The 16312-nt window shown below is 42.5% G+C and overlaps 2 protein-coding genes across 3 annotated transcripts; both read left to right on the forward strand.

Annotated features, from left to right (window-relative positions):
- Positions 1–4798: 4798 nt before the first annotated feature.
- Positions 4799–6367, forward strand: slc18a3b (solute carrier family 18 member 3b). Its single transcript, XM_061095590.1, has one exon. It carries the CDS (start codon positions 4799–4801, stop codon positions 6365–6367), a length of 1569 nt encoding a protein of 522 aa, XP_060951573.1.
- Positions 6368–8602: 2235 nt separating this feature from the next.
- LOC133028285 (choline O-acetyltransferase-like) lies at positions 8603–15271 on the forward strand. 2 transcript variants are annotated; one of them, XM_061095479.1, is made up of 14 exons: positions 8603–8659; positions 9407–9598; positions 10218–10336; positions 11361–11414; positions 11529–11712; positions 12592–12769; positions 12901–13070; positions 13144–13244; positions 13348–13470; positions 13595–13717; positions 13819–13960; positions 14148–14210; positions 14503–14640; positions 15005–15271. In XM_061095479.1, the coding sequence occupies exons 1-14, from the start codon at positions 8603–8605 to the stop codon at positions 15269–15271; spliced, it is 1911 nt and encodes a 636-aa protein (XP_060951462.1). The 2 variants fall into 2 exon arrangements, with proteins under 2 accessions (XP_060951462.1, XP_060951463.1); XM_061095480.1 differs by having other exon boundaries at positions 8603–8647.
- The last annotated feature ends 1041 nt before the right edge of the window (positions 15272–16312 follow it).

Here is a 16312-nt window from a genome sequence, read left to right on the forward strand (position 1 = left end):
TTTTAATAAAGAAGATAGAAACATAGAAGACTTGCACTAACTTAAATTCGGTGTAGAAACATTGAGCGTTAGTTCAGGTCAAAATATCTATTAAAAATCTATAGTCACTGGTAAAACTTAACTTCTTTCAACTGCAAAACGTCTTTTATTTCCTCCACCAATGTCTTCATCTGTGTTTGATGGTTAGTTTGCCGCATTTCACAAAACTTACTCAACTGATTTCCATCAGATTTTTTGGCGGGATGAAGAACCCATTCAAGTTTGAAATGGATTTTCTTTTACTTTAACTTCTGTACATCCTCACATGAGCCACAAGCATGACAACATGATTCTTATGCTTGTTTTCTTACAAAGAAAACCCACAGACTCAGATTCAATCTTTATGTTTTGAGTCTATTAGTCTGTTGAAAAGAAACTAATTGCTATAAATTGAAAGAAGTGAAGTCAGAAAATGACCTCAGGAGTTATGATAAGCAGCCGACTCTTCAGTTACATGTTCGTCCATCACATGAACAAATAAGCAGGCTGAAGATAATCATGTACTTTCTCATACACTCCACAGATCTATGTTAATTTGGGCTGATCAGGTGTTTTTCTCAGGAAGTGTCTGAGGAATCTGATGGATTAGCTTCAATTTCTTGGAAGGAGTCGTCCCTCTGACTGACGGCTGATTACAAGCCAGTGTTGTGGGCCAGTGATCTAATTCAGTCCGAGCTGTAGATAGAAGCAGCAGTAATAGCATCAAGCTCACAGCAGTGAAGGAGGACGACTTGTCACAGACGGATTTAGCCTCGTTGAGCTTCCTTCCAAACCCATTGTACAAATAACTTGATTCAACTGTTTTCATTTGGCGGAGACAGGATTTAGATCAGCATCCAGCCACAGGGAGAGGGGAAGGTGTCCCCGGCTGCGATGATACAGGGGGTGAGGTGAATGTGATGCCACGGTCACAGACAGATGGTGTAAAAAAAAAAAAAAACACCAGAGGAAAACATCTGTCTTTACGCAGCAAAAAAAGCAGCAGCAACCACACATGGCTGGGGACATGTGACATGTTCAGAGAGATTTAGTTAATCGGAGTCAGATTCTGACCTTAAGAAGTCAATGACACCAGGGACGCAGCCAGAGATGTTGAATTTCTGAGGTTGTTAGTTTCCCCAACACACAGAGAAATGTTTGACAAACAAATATCTACAATCTGTTTTTAAAAGTTTCTTTCAAAATTGTTGTATTTAAATCACAAAGTGCAGTAATTTATGGTGGTTATATCTCTGCACATGATGCCGCTTCAAACTCTTCTACGCACTTGCAGAATTGTTGCATTTAAATATTATTTGCAATAAAGATTAAAAAAAACATTAATTTCATCCAATTTACGTCCAAAACCAAACTATCTAAAGATGATCAAATCTGCGTTAACTAATATTCCATACGCAGTTTGTTTAACACTTTTAAATTAAAAAAATCATAGGGTTTGACCATTATAATGATATCTACAGTCCTGAAGAACATCCTATGATTTTATATCCAAAACAATGCAAAATACTAATTTAAAAAAAGGATTTTACACTTTTAATATGTAAACAAAAATTTTGAAATGGTGTAATACGTTTTTATAAAATAAAATTCTATTGATATTATTTTTTTCAGATAGATTTTGATATAAGAATTAAAATACATTGGGACTTTATAAAAAAACGAGGATTATGGTTGAAAAGCACTTTATATTCCACCGGCTGATGATCTGTTTAAGTGCACATGACAGCTGCTGAGCTACAGTGTGGGAAAGAAAATAAAAAATACTTTACTGAGTAAAAGTTGGAGCCCACAGGTCACGTTAGGACAACATTAGTTGGGTAAACTCAACATGATGCAAAACACAGGTCGGGTCAAAGGTGAGCGTGAGAGCTCTTTTAAACGCCACACGTTGGAGTCCATGAGTCAGATTAGATGACAGGAAGGAGACAGGTCACATGATCAAAACAAAGATCTTACATAACGCTAACGTGTGTTCAGAAACCATAATCACGTCTTCACAACACTAACTGGGTCAAAGCTGTGACGTACAGTAGATTGTTCCTGAAAGCATCTTTAAAGGATTGCTGCTGATGCCAAGTTGCTAGAGCGACTTTGTACAGAGATTAACATTCACATCTCTGCATTGTCACCCGTATGAAACCTGTTTTATTCAAGAGGAAAACCAATTGTAGCAGGGTGTGTGGAGCAAAGCTATGATATGAAAAGTGTTTATCTAACAGCTGCTGCTGTGCTGAGCTGCTCTCATTAGTGAAATTGGGCAGTTATTTCCTGTGTGGTGTTAATCCCCCTGTTGGTGAATTAATTCTGGTCTTTTCTGCATCAAATCATCCACTGAACAAACTGGAACCTCTCCTCGTCTGCTCACACAGGCCATCATCCAAGCTCATGCTTTACGTCAACAAACATTTGAAAGCTTTAAAATATGGATATTTATTCAGAAACTTAGATTGACTACTGCTACTTTGAGCTAAAGCCATGAGGAAAGAGTTTCAGGATTCCAGCACATAAAATAAAGAGATGGATGATCGGTTTTATTCCAGAAGCCAATAGATTTATGAACAACTAACTATTTCAGTGCCTTGTGATTGTGTGTGTGTGTGTGTGTGTGTGTGTGTGTGTGTGTGTGTGTGTGTGTGTGTGTGTGTGTGTGTGTGTGTGTGTGTGTGTGTGTGTGCTCATTTGTGGAATCAATTGTTCCTTGAGGGATAAATACAACATCTTAGGAAAACTTGGATTAATAAACTCAAAACACAGACACATTTAGTCGGTTGCTGCCTCAATCTTAGTGATGCTCCACTAGGTTTTGGATTTAGCTCATGAATTACACATTTGTTATTATATGCAGGTCTTCACTGCCCCCTAGTGGCAAGTAATGAGAGAACAGTCTTACATATATATAAGACCGCCTTTTACAATATAACAACATGTAACGATTTAAATCTTCTTATTTAATATTTACATAAAATAAAACATTTATACTAAATGTAATCATTTCTTTTAGTATTCCCTATTATTCAGTCTTCTGTGACTATGATAATTTTAAGTGCTTGTGGGGTTTTTTTACGTATTGTCATTATATCTATTTATAATGGCTGCATATGGTGTTCACAGAAGGAGTCATAGTCGCTGACAAACACATTTATATACACATGCATCCTCACACCTTTTTCATAGCATGCATAACAGTTATGTATATCTATGTTGCTCCTATACAAATTTGTTGGACTCAAAGTAAAGTCTCGCCAGAGCAGAGGAAGATAATACAAATTGAAAAAAAAGGACAAAACGGTTAATTTACACTCATTCTTATTGTGCGCAATATTTGGTTATTTAAAACTAAAGAGGAAACTTCACACCCTTGATTTACTGAGAAGATTTTCATGGGCGTCTGTGTGTACTTCTAGATTTTCACCACAACGTGGTGGTAGAGGCTCATGCTAAATTTAAGAGGCTCTGCACATGGACGTGTGTGTTTTACCTGATTTCATCTCAGGACCTTGGATCTTTATGTGAAGTCCAATTATAATGAGACGTTGTTTTTATAAATGTTGTTATTCCATGGTGACACGTGATCAAACTAAAGGTGAGAAACGTGTGAGAGAAGATGCGTGTGCGACAGGAGCTGTCCGCAGCCTCGTGGTGCTGAAAGCTCGTCAGCTCCAGCAGCAGTTTCAGTCAATGGCTGAAAGTCCCTTAAACACCTTGAACTAGAAACTTTCCCTCAATCAATCCACTTAAATATTTCATTAAGTCTTAACATCGCAAGTAGGTGACTTCTTTAAAATATTATTTGTATAATTTGAGCTTTATTATTAAGTTTATGGTCATTTGTTGTTCTTTATTTTCTGGAGATGTGTCTTATGTCTTCCTGTGTTTGTTTTATTTGTACCTTATTTTCAGATTAAAATCAGACAGATGTTCTTTACTGCACATTTATCATTGCAGATATCGTCACTCCATGTTTGTGCGTATATGCCAATAAGTGCATTTCTATTTTTTTCCACGACTCCAGACTCAGGAGTCACACACTGGACAATAGGAATAATAGAAGAAAGAAAAAACCTTTACTTCCCTGCTCGTGTGGAGGGGCCGAGATGCACTCACTGGCTCTTATTGGTTGAAGTGATTGCTGCCACGGTTGGATATTAACATAAAGGAGGCGAGTGACGAAGGGATCCACTTGGGGGCAAGCTGCTAATGCGTCATAGCGCTTGGTGAAAAGGGGGGAGACAAAAAAAAGCGACTAAAATAGCGGAGAACGAGCGGGTTAATGTGCACCAATGGCCAAGAAGTCACTCGTGGTCTCAGAGCTGAGCGCAAAAGTGCCACAGGTGATAGGAGATATGAGCACGGAGATGAGAGTCTTGGAGCGTCCGCGGGCTGGCAAATAAGTAACAAAATCGCTCCTAACAAACGTTGCCATGTAAGATTTGCGACCGAAAACTCTGCGCGGTGCAGACAAACCTGCGACTTCACCACGTCACTTCTCGGGAGATCATGAAACAAAGTCGGATGGGGCTGAGGCGAGGACAAGTTGAGGCAGCTAAAGAAAGACATCTCCGCCGATGAAGCAGCCAAGTTCCTGTGCGCCTCTCCCTTTACGCACAGGCGAGGTGAGGACGGAGAGCATCGCTTCCATGTAGAGAAATCACCCATGAGTCATCCGAGGTGCTGACAGATCGGCAGCAGACGGGGAGAAGCACAAGGACCATTTTTCTAACCGAAAAAACTTATCTTTACAAAAAGAAAAAAGCACACCATGGAGGGAGAGACGAGATCCTCCGGGCTGGCAAAATCTGCCGCCTTAAAACTCTCCGAGATGGGAGAGAAAACCAAGCGGCTGGGCACCGCGATGAAGGATCCACACCGGCAGAGACGGATCATATTAGTGATTGTTTGCGTGGCTCTCCTGCTGGACAATATGCTCTACATGGTAATCGTGCCAATTATCCCAGACTATCTGGCTGAACTGGAGAATGAGCAGTCAGAGCACGTCCACCTAGTGATCCACCCCAACTCTTCATTCAACAGCACAAGCCAAGACAAAATCAACAAGAACAACTTAGACATCCAGATAGGAGTTCTCTTCGCCTCCAAAGCCATCCTGCAGCTCTTAGTCAACCCGCTGTCCGGAACTTTCATAGACCGGGTCGGATATGACATCCCACTTTTAATTGGACTCTCGGTTATGTTCGTGTCCACCTGCATATTTGCGATCGGGGAGAACTATGCGACGCTCTTCTTTGCCAGAAGTTTGCAGGGCCTGGGCTCTGCTTTCGCGGACACGTCTGGGATCGCGATGATCGCAGACAAATACACGGAGGAGGGCGAGAGGAGCCGGGCGCTGGGCATCGCCCTGGCCTTCATCTCTTTCGGGAGCCTCGTGGCGCCTCCCTTCGGGGGCATCCTGTACGAGTTCGCGGGCAAGAAAGTGCCCTTCATCGTGCTCGCCTGCATCTGCCTGGCGGACGGTATCCTGCTGCTCACCGTGATCAAGCCCTTCTCCAACAGGACTAGAGAGAACATGCCGGTCGGCACCCCCATTTACAAACTCATAATGGACCCGTACATAGCTGTGGTGGCCGGGGCGCTCACAGTGTGCAACATCCCCCTTGCCTTTCTGGAGCCCACCATCTCCAACTGGATGGAGACCACAATGCACTCCTCCCAGTGGGAGATGGGAATCACCTGGCTCCCAGCCTTCTTCCCTCACGTGCTCGGTGTGTACCTCACAGTTAAATTGGCAGCGAAGCATCCACACCTGCAGTGGTTTTACGGAGCGCTGGGTATGGTTATCATAGGAGCCAGCTCCTGCACAGTCCCCGCATGCAAAACTTTTGGACAGCTCATCGCCCCGTTGTGCGGTATTTGTTTTGGCATCGCACTCGTCGACACCGCGCTGCTGCCCACACTCGCGTTCTTGGTCGACGTGCGTCACGTCTCGGTGTACGGTAGTGTTTACGCCCTAGCAGATATTTCCTATTCTGTTGCTTATGCTATGGGTCCTATAGTGGCCGGGCAGATAGTGCACAATCACGGGTTTGTACAGCTCAATCTAGGCATGGGTCTCGTCAATGTGCTTTACGCACCAGCCTTGCTGCTGCTGCGCAACGTGTGCCAAATGAAACCTTCCCGCTCGGAGCAAGATAACCTGTTAGACGAGGCTCCGCAGGGGCTGTACGATACGATCAGGATGGAGGAGAGGAGAGCTAAGAAGAAGGGCTACAGCTCGGCAGGGAACTGCCTGCCAGTAGATGAAAATGGGTTTGACCCATTCGGAGCACAGCGGTCCTTGTCAGAAGAGTCGTCCGGTCCGGAGTACACTTAGTCCGGCCACACTCTTAATGCCCCCCCCGAAACATTCCCCAGAAAAGATTTGCAGGCAGACAGGCTACAATCTAGTGATTTAAACTTTTATGTAAGTACAGATGTGCAATATAAACACCCAATCACCAAAATCATGATTGTGTGACCCGTTCTCCAAAGTTTACTTCTTATTTTCTTTCTCACTGTGATTTCATTGTGTCGAGCAAGTCTATGTATCGTTTGTCATGGACGTATAACTGGAGTTTTGTGAGAGATCTATCAGCTACCGTTGAATTTGTGTGTATTGTTAAAAAAAAGATGATATAAATAGGTATATGTGCGTACGAGATTATATGGGACCAAGTATAAAGCACATTTCCCCCTTACACAAAAAACAGCCTATATTTTTAGTCTCTGAGGAAAATGTTTTTACTCGCACATCAAAGGCCTCATTTTCTTTGTTTTTCTCTTTAAAGATTCGTAAAAAAAATTATAAATTTTAATTTTTAACAAATGGGCCTGTTTTTTTATTAGTTATATCTCTCAAGTTTTTGGTTGTTGTTTGAAATTAAATGTACTGTTATAAATGGATTTTGTACATATGTGGATATACATGCACAATGTAAATTGTAAGAAAAAAATACGTGGACCTCTACAAAGTGACTGTGTGTGTTGGTGTGTGTGCGCGCGCGTGTGTATGTGTGTGGGTGTGGGATAAAGTCAGTCTCCTGAAGATGCACAAACATGTAGGCTATTCATTTACCGATTGTGGTTTTAATAAATCTCTGTTTGGATCCGTGACTGTGGTGATGTCTTTTCATTCTCACTTCAAACTTCACACGAACTAAAAACCACAAAACTGTGGATTTTTTTAGTTTTATTTTTCGTTAGAAATATGAATAATGTTGGTTTTAAAAATTACAAGAACTGTTATTCTGTTCGTTATAGACGCATTAAAATATAAAGTTTCGGGAAATGATCTCAGCTGGATTTAGTTTTTATGTAAATGGTGAAAAAGGCACGAACTTTTCTCTTGTGAATGAATAAGCACTATAAAAAATATAACAGATATGTGATTTCCACAAGTTCTTCTTTCTGACTGTGCACACACACGCAAACACACAGACAAACACACACACCCACACACACACTAAAGAAAGAGTGCACTTAGACGCATATGAAAAAAATGGATAAAAATAAACTGATCCAAGTGCGCAACAGTTTAACAAAATTATGCTTCAGCTAGTAGTCGCATCCCATATGACTGAAACATAAATCTGACCAGAATAAAGTCCACACAGTGACGGTCAACTCCAAAAACACACTCTCTCCCATGTATTAACAGTATTATGGGATCTGGGTGGGGGTTGAGGGCGGTTGGGGGGAGGTGGTGGTGGGTGGAAGCTGTCAGATAAGATGTGGATGGGAGGAGTTTCGTGCCTCGAGGGGGAAGGTATACGCAAACACCTTCAGCATCTCTTTTTTTTTTTTTTTTTTTTGCTTTTCCACTTTTAACGTGGAGCCGCAGCCTTATGGCGAAGCGCGCAGGACAGCGAGGAGCAGCAGTCCGGCGCCGGAGCGGAGCTTCACTCTAATATGGGATCTCACGGCGTGCGTGGACTTGGCAGGCACATGCACACTTCGTTGAGCTCCACACCGATCAGGTAAGGCACCTCTTTTATTCATTTCACCCTTTCAAATGATAAGAATGGAGATTTCTGTGTTTAAAACTTATCCACTGTGCGCAAAAGTCTACTTTCTCTCAAATCGAATTTGTAAAGTGTTTCATTCTTTAATCACTTGATTTGTTTTCAACCAACTTATATTCAGAAATACAGAATTCCACTTTAACATATATTCCTTTAAGTAATATTCTGAGAATGTGTAAAAACCTTTTCCTTTTATCTTATTTATTCGATATACAGTTTTGGATACTGAAATGTGTATTAAGTGAGTGTTTAAGAGATACTGTGTCTGTAGTCGTGAGCTATGAGACGCAGCTGGAATTCAAGGACACAAGCAGCAAATTGCATTAGGCTGAGAATGATAAAGAATAGAAGCCTGTTTGGCTCAACATCAGACAGCAGCGTTTATAGCTCCATGTCTCAGGCCTGACTTCATTCACCACTTTTTATTTTTATACTCTTTTATTTTAATCAAATGCTTTAATTTGCTCCGTGCAGGGAAAGCAGCTGAACTCGAACCACCTCCAGAGGGTTTCCACTTTATTTCCACCCGAACGGAGTAGAATGCAAAGATGCCGATCCTACAGAAAGAGACGGCCAGAGACCGAGACAACCAAGTATGGAAACATGTCCCTGATTATATTCTGGAACTGGGTTTTTTTAAAGGCTGCTGCTCATCTTCCACATACAGATTCCCTGCTGGGTGACATCGCTGTCCGCGGTGCTGAAGTTCACAAACTAGCGCAGCTTGGTTTCAGCACCAGGGACAGCGCCACCTTCCATTACATAATTGGCCGCTAGGGGCGAAAGTTGCACAGCAGGCTTTTCATCCACATGAGTTTAGAAGCTTTCATCCAATTACTTAGATTGAATTTTTATATTTTTATCATGCAGTTATCTAATAAACTCTGAGGCAGTTGAGGATTATATTACAATGTATAGTCACATTATTGTGGTTCAACTGTTTCTGAAAACAATTAGTGGGGTTTTGCTTCTTCCAGGCAACATTTTATGTATCCTTGCAGATATTTAAAGTGAACACTACACAGTCCCCATTTCCAGGAACCCACAGCTACAATGTAATGTAGGATCTGTTGTACTGGTCAATATTAACATCTTAGATCTACATGCAAATGATCCAACACCACACACATACTATAATCAATTAGCATGTGTCCCATGAGGTTGTGGAATCTATTCTCAAACAGGCCTTAGAGCTTTTAAGATTAATTATTAACTCTGCTTCTAATAATAAAAGCATGAAAGAAAAGATGTGAGGGATTTATTACTTTAACGAGGGGCATATTTAATGCTAAGCTGCTGCTGAACTTTCATTACTCCTTATGTTTATTTATGCTTGTTTTTTGTGACGTCAGGTGCTGCCAAAGGTCCCGGTGCCCCCCCTGAAACAAACCCTGGACACATATCTGAAATGTGTCCAACACCTGGTGAAGGAGGAGCAGTTCAAGAGAACCAAGGCCATGGTGGAGAAGTTCGGCGCTCCTGGGGGAGTCGGAGAGCTGCTCCAGAAGAAGCTTTTAGAGAGGAGGGACAAGACGACCAACTGGGTAAACTGTCACATCTACACTATAAAATAATACACTGCTGCTCTCTGCCTTAGCAGAAAAAAACCCACAAATGTATCCCTAAATCAATTAAGATATTTGATCTTGTCAAGTGGTAATAAATCTTAATGTGAAACACTAAAACAATGCAATATATTGAATTTGAGAATCATCTTTTGTTATACTGCCAGAACTAGGTATCAAATTCCCCTGTTCAGACTGAAAAAAAAACCCATCTCAGATTGTGTCTCCTATATAAGATTCCTATACATCATCCATTCATAAGAGATGTGAAAACAGTAAAAAAAAAACTGGTGACAGAGATTTATCAGAGCCTCTGCTCGTCCTCTGTCGCTTCAATCTCTGCTCGTGCGTCTGGATGATCGGTGAGTCCACATCTCATCCAGCGCACTGAAATCTATCACGCTCCCACTCTCACACTGATGCTCTCTCCCACTCTACCTCTCATCTGGCAGTGATACACTCTAATGGGTTTGTTTGTTTGTTTGTTTGTGTTTTTCTCCGTTGCCCACAGGTCTCCACTTTGAGGCAATAACTTGAGTTCGAAAGCGTTAAACGAAGCAACATCTCTCAAATTGCGTCCCTGTGTTTTATTATCCAGGTCTATGACTACTGGCTGGAGGACATGTACCTGAACAACAGGTTGGCTCTGCCAGTCAACTCCAGTCCCGTCATGGTGTTTCCCAAGCAGACGTTCAGAGATCAGAAAGACGCTCTCAGGTATCTGCTGCACTTCAGACAATCTAATATTAGCATGTAGCGAGTTAGTAAACCTTATTCACCCTCCTTCTTCAGCTGTGATGCAGCAGAGACACTGACGAAGGTTTCTGAGAGTCAGACTGTGTAGGTCAATGAAAGAATCGATCAAAAAGGAAATTGTTTTCAGACATCACTGTAAGACAACGTGTTTCAGCTTTGTTCATAATCGAGTTTGACAGCAGAAAATATCCCGGCCATAAAAGCTTCACAAATTAAGCTGAGGTTTTGGTTTGAAGGAAATTATCAAAAGAGAGGGTTTCTTTTTTGCACTGACCTGTGCAAAAAGTGAAATCACACAGCGAAGGTTAACAGGAGTGATAGTTGTACACCATCACTAATGATAGAAAATATACATGTTGTTCAGACCTGTAGTTGCTGACATGGTTTATGTTCTTCTCAGACACAGACTCGGATAAAGATCTGAATTAGGGACATGGCAAGAATCACCGGCATCATCTCTCTGCCTGTTATTAAATGAGTGGTCAACCAGACATTACACCAGTCCGTCCAGGCCTATAACTCAACATTAGCTTTTGTCAGCTCGGGCCGCACTAACTGAATATTTCCAGAACCCCCCGAGCGGCTGGTAATCTACTGACACGGCCACTTATTAAATTGGGAGTGACAGGACCAAGCTCTCCGCAGAGACTGGCAGCCCGGCCTCGTTTTGGGGTGTGGTGCGCTGCGGCCGACTCTTTTGTATTGATCTAGCTTTGGACGTAATAACAACAAGACAAATGACATACAACACACGATCCGACAGGGCTCTGTGTTTCCCTATTTGCCCGCACCGCCCCCTCCCACAGAGAGGCTGCCTCTCCTTCGCCAACACTGGAAAACACACACACAGCACGTTCACTCTATCCAAGTAATTTGCCCCAATGTGATTACTGTTCAGATGAGAGTGTGTCTCTGTATAATCGCCAGCCTGTCCTCTGCATGTTCAGTGTTCAGTTTTAAATTTGTTCCTTTTCATTCTTTTAAGATTTGCGGCTCAAATCATCAGAGGCGTGTTAGACTACAAGGGACTCATTGATGAGTAAGTACCTTCAGAGTGAGGGCAGTCATTCGCACATGAAAATAAATTGACGTATAATAACGATGAGTCATGACTCTCAGAGGCAATCTGACATGGTTTGATTACGTGTGTCAGGCGAGCGCTGCCGGTGGAGTCGGCTCGAGGCCAGTTAGCCGGAACCCCCCTGTGCATGGAGCAGTACTACCGCCTCTTCACCTCCTACCGCTACCCGGGGCTGAAGACAGACACGCTGAAGGTGCAGACCAACGCAGCCTCCTCCTCGGCGCCAGAGCACATCATTGTGGCGTGCAAGAACCAGGTCAGGACGCCAGATTCTGGGGAGGCTTTTTATGCTCTGTCACACTTCTAACCGGAAACAGTGAGAATGTATATGTACATGTAAGGATCCTAGTGCAGAAAACGTATTCCTTTTTCCACTGGAATGGTTCAAATCTTTTATCAACCTCGCTGATTATGAATGCAAGGTTTTTTTTCCAGCTGCAGGCTCATGGAATATTTTAGGATATATAAGTTATAAAATTCTTAATTACAAACATGTCTTAAAGACCAGTTCTTTTTGTTTCAACAGCCAAAAAACAGGCCCTCGGCCAGAACACTTTGCTAGTCTAGAAGAAATAACTACTCATGTCTGGGGCAAGGGGCAGGAATATATAGGCCAACTACACCAATGAGAACATCTATTAAACAGGATGATATTTGATATCTTAGTGTAGCTCTGATCTAAACATTGTTCCTGTTCTTACTTTAAAATCAAACAAAAAAAACAACTTCAAACTGTTTAATTTGGAAATGAACAGCAGCGACACTAACGATTTGGTTACAGATGCAAAATGATCCCTCATTGAGTCATAAATGACCACAGAGCGACTCTCCTACTTTGAAGAGCTTCCGGGAATTATCAATCTGCGGCACACTGGGACAGTCCCCATGGAGACACAGGCAGTTAACAGAATTACTGTTGATTGAATCCACCACTTCACTGAGAGCTTCCCTGAGCAGCATCTTTAACCAAACACAGGAGAGGAGACACTTTTCTGAAGGACCGTTTTTAGTTCCTGCCCTAGTATCCTAGCTTATCTTAGCTACACCAGGCTAATAACAACATGTGGAAGTGACATGCTTGTGTATATTTCAGGTGAATGATTTCTATATTTTGTGTATCTGCTTTTCTTTCTAGTTTTTTGTGTTGGATGTCGTCGCTAACGGCAAGCAGCTCAGCGAGACAGAGATTTTATCCCAACTGGAGAAGATCATGAAAATGGCAGAAAACGCTGAAGAGAGACTTCCTCCTTTCGGTATCCTGACATCTGATGGGAGAACGGAGTGGGCCCAAGCCAGAGAGGCACTGACAAAAGGTCTCAGCGCTGACATTTTCTATTTCTAATCACGGCTATGATCACTTTCAGGAGTCTTGATCAATCGTACACCACTTAGAAGGAAAATCCAGAGTGTGCTTTATTTTCGTCTGCTTCCTTCTTCCATCCAGACCAAACCAACAGGGACTCTCTGGCTCTGATCGAGAGCTGCCTGTGCGTGGTGTGTCTGGATGAACCCAGCGGCCTCATGCAGAGTGACACCAACAGAGCTCTGCTGATGCTGCACGGTGGCGGCCGCGAGAAGAACGGTGCAAACCGCTGGTACGACAAGTCAATGCAGGTAGGACCACGTTCAAAGTCATTCAACAACGAATAAAGATTTCTGCTCCTGTCATTAATCCAGAGTCTCTCAGTTTGTTATAGGAATGGACGGGACATGCGGCGTCGTGTGCGACCATTCGCCATTCGAGGGGATAGTTCTGGTGCAGTGCTCTGAATACCTGATGAAATATGTGTAAGTAAGGCCAGGGCAGTGACATGTAACCATACTTTTACCTCAAGCTAAAACGCTGCTGCGGTTGACATGAAGGAGATGTAAATGTTGGTTTTCTAAACAGTATTGGGAGTCCCTACAAGATGGCTTTGAGCATCAGAGAGCTCGCCCCTCCGAGGAGACTCCTCTGGAAATGCAGCCCCCACATCCAGGGAGTCCTCGCGGCATCTGGAGAAAGACTCCAGAGGCAAGAACAGCACAAACAAACAAACAAACAAACAAACAAACAAACAAACAAACACATCCACATAATGATTACACGTCTTTCCAGGGACGCCAGGTCTCACATCTCTTGTGCTTTTCTCCTTCAGGCTGGTGAATAATCTTGACATGGATGTTTTCAAGTTCACAGTTTATGGAAAAGAATTCATCAAAAAGCAGAATATGAGTCCAGATGCGTTAATACAAGTTTCCTTACAACTTGCATTTTACAAGTAAAGAAAAGAACGAATTATTTGCATATTTCAATTTTTATAAAAGATCCCTCGGTCACATCCTGGTAATTTTGCCATGATCCTGTCCCTCATGTGCTCAGATGCAGAGGACGGCTCGTGTCCACATATGAGAGCGCGTCCATCCGGCGTTTCCAGGAAGGTCGGGTGGACAACATTCGCTCTGCCACCCCCGAGGTCCTGGCCTTCGTGAAGTCCATGACAGACGAGAGGGTCACTTTCTCCGTGAGTCATTTTTCTCACTTTGACCCCAATTACAGAGTAACTCCCACATTACTGCCCATCACACCGGCTTTAATGAAACAGGTGCGATCGGCTCCCCCTCTGCACACCATTCGAACAGATGATCTCCCTGCAGGTTTAATGGATCTTTGAAACATGTATTTACTGGATGTACTGTTCTCTTCAACAGGACTCGGAAAAAATGAAGCGATTGAGGGATGCAATTAAGGCCCAGACAAATTATACAATTGCAGTAAGTATTTTTTATCTGGGTTAACCACTTCCTTGCTGTAACTTCAAATTGAATCTATATGAGAGTGATATCAGTCTTCTCATCCAACTCTCAGCATGAACGTGATAATAAACATTTCCTAATTGGCTCTACAGTTTAATTTAGCTGTAGTAAACGTGGGCTATAGTTTAATAAAATAAAAGTTTGTCATCCAACTGCAACTACAACAAAAAGTACTTCATCCAAAACTAGGGATGGGTCTTTTTCTAAAAGACGTCATTAGCACTGAGTAAAAATCTAAAATGTCTTTCAGGCGATTACAGGCATGGCTATAGACAATCATTTCCTCGGGCTCCTGAGAATCTCAAGGGAGATGAACATGGAAAAGCCGGAGATCTTCTGTGACGAGACATATGTGGCCAGTAACCACTTCATCCTCTCCACCAGTCAGGTAACATGTCATCCTGCTAAATTTGAACATATGACAGTTTCTGGTTTAAAGTTATTGTTTTAAACTTGCATGCTGATGCTTGAACACAAAGAGGAAACTTCCCCAGAATCAACTCAACACACAGAGTCGATGAAGATGAAAAATAAAAATTTTCTTTGATTTATCCATATCTGAATCATTTAAAGTATAATCAGAATGTGCTGAATTTCTCTTTGTCCATGACCAACACCATCACAAGTCTTCAGCTTTAGTTTTACTCCTGTCCTGTCCTCAAAAAGTACTACCAGTGTTTTCCCTGGTTTATGGCAGTGTCTAGTCTTTCTCTTGAAGTCGTCTAATCCTGACTGCGTCCTCCCTTCTCCAGGTTCCGACCACAGTTGAGATGTTCTGTTGCTACGGCCCCGTGGTGCCCAACGGCTATGGCGCCTGCTACAACCCGCAGTCACACCACATCATCTTCTGCGTGTCTAGTTTCTGGGAGAACACAGAGACGAGCTCGGCCGTTTTCGTCAAAGCCCTGAACGAGAGTCTGCTGGAAATCAGGGATCTGTGCAATAGAGGAAGCGCCGCAGCGGCAAAACCGGTAGAAAGCAGCCAAGGAGCCGCCCGGCCTCATAAATCAGGGAAGTAAGCCATACTGAGACTTAGACTTAGATTTTAGCTTTAGACTCAGTAGCTGAGATGCCTTCATCTGTCTTTGTTGTCTGTGCAATAGTGTTCTCTCCACAACAAATGCAAAGCCTTAAAAGATCAGATACTGTACAGTATGTACATATATAAAAGATGAAGGAAAGTAGTTTTCTTTTGGGTCTGTGTGGACATCGGAATACGTTCTGCTCCAACACTGCCTCTGCTTATCTCAGCAGACTTGAGATTAACTGGTCTGCTGCCTTTAGGAATCTGAAGCCATGTCTGCTTTGTAGCACTGATGTGAGGGGATAGTCCTCTGTCAGAGAGTTGATAAACCGAGTGATCGCAGTATATACAACCGGGGGAGAAATGAAAGGAAAAACCTAGAAAATAAGAAAATCCACTTGAAGTGAATTATGTGGATTGAGCTCGACTGTCAACGGATTCATAAACCAGTTGGACACCTGTAGGAAAATTAAGACTGATGCGAATCTCTAGTACCATCATCCAGTGAGGGAATATGTTTTGGCAGAATGGTGTTCAACTGTCCAGCAGAGCTCCAGAGATGATTCACTGCCAAGGCTCAGTGCAGCTGTTCTGGATCCGCTTGGTGGTCCGACACCTTACTATCACACTGTATGTGTTCTTTCCTTTAGATTCTCCCCCGTCTGTATTTCACACTTGTACCCGTAGAGTAGCAATGTAATAGACATGACAGGTTTATGTAAAAAATAAAAAGTAAATATATATATATATATTCAAAACAATCATGACATCCTGTAAATGTGACCTGTTTCACTGTGTGTGCCGCCGTGTTCGCAACAAACTGGATCAATGGTTCTATTTTCTTCTTAATGTGTTTAAACGTGTAAAGTGATTCTACTGACGCCCTCGTGTTGTGCATCTGTGACGTCTGCGTGACTTTGAGGCACTTTAAGGTATTCATGAAACGATGTGAAGGAATACGTGTAAACATCGAGGACTGGTTGATAAGTAACGTACGTGTGTTGAGAAAAAACGTGATATTTCAGTGGCACATCTG

Source organism: Limanda limanda, chromosome 21 (genome assembly GCF_963576545.1).
Source record: "Limanda limanda chromosome 21, fLimLim1.1, whole genome shotgun sequence".
Lineage (NCBI taxonomy): Eukaryota > Metazoa > Chordata > Actinopteri > Pleuronectiformes > Pleuronectidae > Limanda > Limanda limanda.

Bases quoted from the DNA above. Each gene is read 5' to 3' on its own strand.
- LOC133028285 (XM_061095479.1), top strand. From the start codon at position 8,603: ATGCCGATCCTACAGAAAGAGACGGCCAGAGACCGAGACAACCAAGTA. The intron at 8,660-9,406 runs GTCCCTGATTAT...TTGTGACGTCAG, and splicing joins ACAACCAAGTATGGAAACAT to GTGCTGCCAAAGGTCCCGGT. The intron at 12,770-12,900 runs GTCTCAGCGCTG...TCTTCCATCCAG, and splicing joins CAGAGAGGCACTGACAAAAG to ACCAAACCAACAGGGACTCT.
- slc18a3b (XM_061095590.1), top strand. From the start codon at position 4,799: ATGGAGGGAGAGACGAGATCCTCCGGGCTGGCAAAATCTGCCGCCTTA.